The following is a 6,497-nucleotide window of genomic DNA, read 5'->3' on the forward strand; positions in this document are numbered from 1 at the left end:
CCACACGCACAGAGGTTGCTTTTAAGAAATTCATTCAAAATCCTACGATCTATCAAAGAATGACTATAACTCCATAATGAAAGTAATTTTAATGCAGAATTAAAACAGACTGATATCGCTCAAAGATTTATAGAGAACTACAATATTGAATTGAATACATGCAGAATAAATGAATATCAGATATCAGGTGAATATCGAGTAAAACAATCACAGGCTACACAAAGTCAAACAACCTTTCTCGGTTTTCTTCAACAGATGGCCTGTCTGTTGTGTCCACTCGTGAAACATCTCATCAGGTTACAACATTATGACAGTAACAGTTATATAAATGGCATAATCAATATCATATGTTAGAAAAAGACTAGATACATTTTCACAAATTACATGTATTCATTTTGCAGATGATATTATCCAAAGCAACCTACAAGTGAGAGAGCATTTAACATCTTGTTTAAGAGGTCAACAATAAGCTATAGTCCACAAAGCTGTATTTACATGTAGGAACAGAGTCAAAGCTTTACAGAAAAATGAACAACACACCTACTTTTTTTTAAACAAAGTCAGACTGCTCACAGGGTCATATTCAGGTGAAGGCAGAACAGGCAGGTTTTCAGTTGTTCCGTGTGATGGACTTCATAGGAGGTATCTTTAAGAAACATTTGACTGGTGCATGTCATTATTGACCATGTGGAATATTTCTAGTGATCAGAATCTAAAGGAATAAGTATAATAAATTATACTAAACAACCCATTAGAATCAAGGTGTAATACATTTGAAAACATGGTGTGCTTTGATTCATTGAAATACTTGCTGCTGAATTGGTTAAAGAGAGTTATGCAGACATCGAATGAATCTAAACACTGGTGTTTCTTCATCACACGTGCTCTCCCCAGACCCTAGAAGACCTGTTCCTTTGAATCCTGACTACGGGTTATTGTAAATGTTGTATCTACAGAGTTCATTTCACTTGTTTTTTCTTCTGCTTTCCACCGCACCGTCACTCTTTCTTCTTCATTGCTCACGGACGGACTCTTTTCACTAAACACCAGTCCAGACATTCTCTCAATTTCATAAAGTTTACGTGTCTTATATGGTTGGTTATCGGCATTGGCCACTGTATAGCATTCTACATCCAGTGTTCCATCATTTTTTTCCAGAATTATCACCTTGAAGAAATGACTTGGCACAGCTTTATCTCCTACGATCCGATATGTAATTTTAGACACGTTGCGTTCTGTAGGGCAGTAAAGTGGACCACTGTACACATAAAAATTACGACAGGTGGTGGTGTATTCTCGACACTTTTCTTCCAAATTTTTCCATCCACTTTTGTTTAAGTCCCCTTTCTGAGGTGCTCTGTTGCTGAGAAGGAATGTATCATCAGTTGCTTTCTGGCTCCATTTGTGGTTGGCGGCAGCAGCCAGATGACCTCTGTGGTATTGTCCATTCCTGTACTCTTCATTAGATCTTGTATTGTTAATTGCTCTAAAATATTCATGAATCATGCTGTCCTGAAAAAAGTTTGTAGAGTGTTCAGCCACTCTTTCTAAAGTTTTTTTGTTCAGTATTTCAAACACCCATGCGGCATTCCTGGTTCGATTGTCATATTGCATAACATAAGATGTTTTCTTCATGGTTTGAGTAAGTGAGGGAACTCCATCGATCAGTTTATACATTTTTTGCCCTGCTTGTTGCGTCTGAGGGCAAATGGTCCTATTTGATACATCCATAAATGAAAGTGGGATCCGTATATAGCCTGTTTGAGAGTCTGCATTGCCTTTAGAGCTTCTAAGGTAGTAATTATTTGTTCCTTCATTGTCATTTGTGCTTTCTTTATTTTCACAAGTTGAGTGTTGACTTTCTGCCCCTGCATTTGCCACCACATTTATTCTCACATTTGACCCAAATTTTTTCCTCTTTTGCGGCGCATCCAAAAACATGATACTGTCATCATCTTTGGTGTAGTCCTCAGGAAAATACCTTTTCCCGAAGCTATTATCAGCTCTGTCATACATCGCTTGCAAGATTATCGCAAGAGACCAGGTTTTTCTTCTTCTTGAGTATTTATCCATCCGTTTTGTTTTCCCCCACGCTTTTTTAACATCATCCTCATTCCAAACTGTAGTGTTCTTGTCAATGTTATATTTCTTTTTTATCTCATTTTCAGCATCCCGTAAGCCCTTAAAACCTTTAAAATATTCTAACAAATCCTTCAATACATGATCTAAAGACACTTCTGGTGGCGCTCTTCCTCCTTTACGCGTAGTGTCTAGATCAGAGGTTTTCCTTTTGGACATCTTGACCTGAAGATCCTATAATTTAAGAACAATGCAGTAGGTTGGTCAGCATTTAGGTCAAACAAGGAAGTCCACTGTATTATTGTTACCTCTTCAAGGTATGGTACCTGTACCATACTCGCAAGTCCTGGCTATACTAAAAACAAAACAAAAGCACATAAAACTATTTGTTTTATACTCACCTTCACACAAATGAAGGACAAGATGTGCAGTTCTGATGAAATGTCAGTTCTTTTCTACCCTGTGTACAACAACACAGACACATGTTACTGCCTGCTGGTCACAACGCTCAAACAGAGCCATAAAACCAGAATGTTTGTTAATGTTATAAAGAAGAATAACTTCTACTTTATAGACGGTTTCATCTTAACAACAAAAACAAGCGTTACTGCGCATGCGCACTTTTGTGACCCTAAATTAACTTCTGGCACACATTCACAAACAATAGAGTGCCTGTGGGTTATTTCTGAGAACAATCAAAAGAAACCAAGAAGAAGCGTTACTGGTCTAAACTTGTCTCTAAAATATTTTGAATTTAGGCTGCGATACCAAGCTCAACCGCTAGTTGTCAATGTACCATACGGTTTGTTTAAATGCGTCCAAACTACAGGACCCATTCAACAAATTGTTTATTTAATAAAATGAACATACAACAAAATTCAACAAATCGTTTATTTAATGCAATTATTATTAAATAATAATATAAATTAATTAAGTAAAATATAAATAGTTATATTATTAGATACTAGCCAAACACAAACCGGAAGTTAACTGGGGGTACGGCGCGCATGCCTGCGTCCCATTAAACGGTATCGCCGTGTTGTAGGATGTAATTATTCTGTTTTCACACACACACAAAAAACATTTAAATAAACTTGTGACTTCATTGCAATCCAGAGGACATGCAGCATTTTAGGTTTACCTCATCTGACACTGAGGGTTTTAATTAGTTGTGATGTGCCATGCTTTTGATCCCAAGGACTGAATTTGAGATTATAACACAGCAAAATATATTTAAAGAGCTTGACAGAACTGAAGGAAATTCAGAAGACACTATTATGACGTCTTTTGGGACATACTATATGAAGTAACATTGACTTAGTGTTTGCACGTGCCTATATCACATTGTATCTGAGAGCCACCGTGTAGCGGTGGTGCAGCTGCTTTGGCTCGTCATCGCTGCCTGCTGCTTTTTTAATGGGTTGTTTGTTTGTTTGCAATTGTTATGCTTTTGTTACGCTAGAATGTAGATATTGTGTATATTTATTTTTATTTACAAACTCTTCACAAGATCACATTAAGGTTTTATGCTTTCACTTATGTGATGGTGATTTGTTTTTCCAAATGTTAAACAAGACGTTTTGATTATTTCAGCTCTGTCCTTCTTTGCACACAACCCCCACACACACAATTCGGGGTTGGTTTTCTGCGTGTTTGGTCTGACAGACTGACTGTCTCGCCCTAAATTCAACCAATGTACTCATAGTACCCTGATGACAATGTAAAGTGCCTTTATTATAAACATAAACAAACCTAGTATACAGTTCAACTTGATGCTGGCATTACAAGATCAATAAACAAACTGTTTATGTCTTTTGCCTGTGTGTGTGTCTGTATGTCAGTCATTAACATTAGGAACTACTAGTGATGCACCGAAATTTCGGCTGCCGAACATTTTCGCCCAAAAACGGCATTAACGGTTTTGGCCGAAAGAAAAAGTCCGAAATGAATATCCTGCGCCACTCCCTTCAGTCCCCTCGCACTCACTCTCACTCCAGCTGTTATCAAAGCATCATGTAAGCGCGCCATAACAAAGGCTGAAACGAATAAATATAACAAGAACAACTCAAAACCAGAGGACAGAAAATGACACGCAAACTCTGTGTGATGCGCGACTACACGTGACCGCTGTTATGTTTCTTTATGTAGGAGATCACGCGCATTGACACTGCACGTTTTAAAGCCCAACTTTAAGCGCAATAAACTCTTCACATACAGTATACGTAGATGTGAATGATCAGCGGAACGATCTGTCAGTAAGGGATGACGTAGCTCACGTGGACCGTCATCCGGCAGGTTCTGATTTCACTGAATACATTTTAAGCCTGTTTACATGAACTGTTTTCATTAAAATGCTGCACCACACTTCTTGTATTAGTGCGTCAGTGCGTGTGTGTTTTGTGTTCCATTCGTGCGGGTTGCCTGTCTGTGTTTCAAGAGTGTGGGTTTGTGTGTCTGTGTTTTGTGTGTGTGTGTGTGTGTGTGTGTGTGTGTGTGTGTGTGTGTGTGTGTGTGTGTGCGTGTGTCTGCGTGTGTGTTTCTGTGTTTTGTTCGTGAGTGTTTGTGTTCGGTGAGTGTGTGCCTGTATTTTAAAAATAAAAAATAGAATATATAAAGCACTCACCTTGTCTGTTCAGTTCTTATGTATATTTAAGCTAAATGTAGTTTAATATTTCACCAGCAAACAAAAACTAAAGTCTAATCTAGAGGAAAATAAGTATACTCTTAGCTTTCAGTTCTGAAGCTCGTGTCTGAGAGTTCCTCTGACCTCTTCCTGTTTTTCTCAGAAATGAGCTTCACCCATCTCTCTCTTGGACATTGTGTTATTACTGCCACACCCTCCTCCTACACTACACCCCATCAGGAACCCTGCGTTCAGCAACTGAGTGTGTCTTGTATTGCCTTCTCAAAAGCGCATAAATCGCCATAATCCTTTGCAACTAAATCGCAGCTTCAAAGGGCTTTAAACGATACCAGACGATGAATAAGGGTCTTATCTAGTGAAACAATCGGTCATTTAAAAAAAATGTATATGCTTTATAAACACAAATACTCGCCTTTCTCTGTTCTGCGATGCGCGTTCATGACTTCACAAAATATGTAAACAAATACTGAAACAGTAATTTTGACCTTCAACCGCTTGGAGTCCATTGAAGTCCACTTTATGGAGAAAAATCCTGGAATGTTTTCATCAAAAACCTTCATTTCTTTTCGACTAAAGAAAAAAAAACATAAACATCTTCGATGACATGGGGGTGAGTAAATTGTCATGAAAATTTATTTTGAAAGTGAACTACTCCTTTAAAGGGAATGAGAGATGAGACTCTGATTGGTTTACTTCATGTTACTTACGCCCAAACAACACCCGGGCGCGCCAACCGTTTTCCCATCGTTAAACTAACCAAAGTGGATTCGGAAACGCCCTAGTCCACCTGCGCCGTGCGCTTTAGACCATGCGCTTAGATCGTTAAAATAGGGCCCTTAGTTTTAATTATTTTAAATTGTTTTGGTAGACATTGTCTTCTAGTGGTTTTGAGTTGTTCTCTAGCTGGTAATGGCAGTAATTTATCAGACAATGCAGTGAAGTTCTGCTGAGCTCTCCAGTAAAGCAGGACTAACTCTGACATTGTACTGTAATGTACAGCAATTACCTGACAAACTCACTGTTGTCTGTGAGGTGACTCGATGACGGTGATGATGGTAGAAGGATAGCACAGCAATGTCTTGATGCCTTAATCTAATGTCTCATTTATTTAGTTGATTTTTTTTCTAGATGCATTTAGAGAATGCCAGAGATTAAAAACTGTTTACAAGTCATTTCTCTTCTGCAATGTGATGTTATTCTATAATAAAGGGTGGGATATACTGTGTGTCAGAATGAAGACAGACGGTGGTAGAGGAGTTATTTTTAACTTTATTGTTTTATAAAATTATGTTCATCATTATGACTAAAATTGTGTTGATACTGGATGGTATAATATTGTAAATAACCCAGAAGCACTAACTGATATTAACTGTGATTGTAAATGTAAATCTTGCTATGAATATGCGCATTGTGGTATTTTAAATAATATAAAGTTTGATCTTTGTCTGACCTTTCTTTGTATATGTTTGTTGTTGTGCACAGGGACTGACATAACATCAGAGCTGAACGTCTTGTCCTTCATTTGCGTGGCGGTGAGTATAATAAAAAAAAGAATATGCTAATGTGTTGTTTTTATTATAGCCAGGCCTTTTGATCATGCAGATTTAGATTTTGTTCATATAACAAAAGTCTGACCTGTAAATGAAGTGCCTGTTAAATGTTTCCGACATATGGATGTATATTTTAGTTGCTAAAGAATATCCATTTTTTAACCTTTACATGAACAAAACTGAGAGAATGTGAGAGATGTGAGAGATGCGTTACTTTGAATGAT

The 6,497-nt window shown here is 37.6% G+C and overlaps 1 protein-coding gene across 1 annotated transcript; it reads right to left on the reverse strand.

Moving 5' to 3' along the window:
- Positions 1-97: 97 nt before the first annotated feature.
- Positions 98-4,852, reverse strand: LOC130557045 (uncharacterized). Its single transcript, XM_057338457.1, has 3 exons — positions 4,703-4,852; positions 2,481-2,539; positions 98-2,313 (listed from the first exon to the last, which is right to left on the reverse strand). Exon 3 carries the CDS (start codon positions 2,296-2,298, stop codon positions 898-900), a length of 1,401 nt encoding a protein of 466 aa, XP_057194440.1. The 5' UTR covers positions 2,299-2,313; positions 2,481-2,539; positions 4,703-4,852; the 3' UTR covers positions 98-897.
- Between the last annotated feature and the right edge of the window lie 1,645 nt (positions 4,853-6,497).

This window comes from Triplophysa rosa, linkage group LG7 (assembly GCF_024868665.1).
Source record: "Triplophysa rosa linkage group LG7, Trosa_1v2, whole genome shotgun sequence".
In the NCBI taxonomy this organism is placed as follows: Eukaryota; Metazoa; Chordata; class Actinopteri; order Cypriniformes; family Nemacheilidae; genus Triplophysa; species Triplophysa rosa.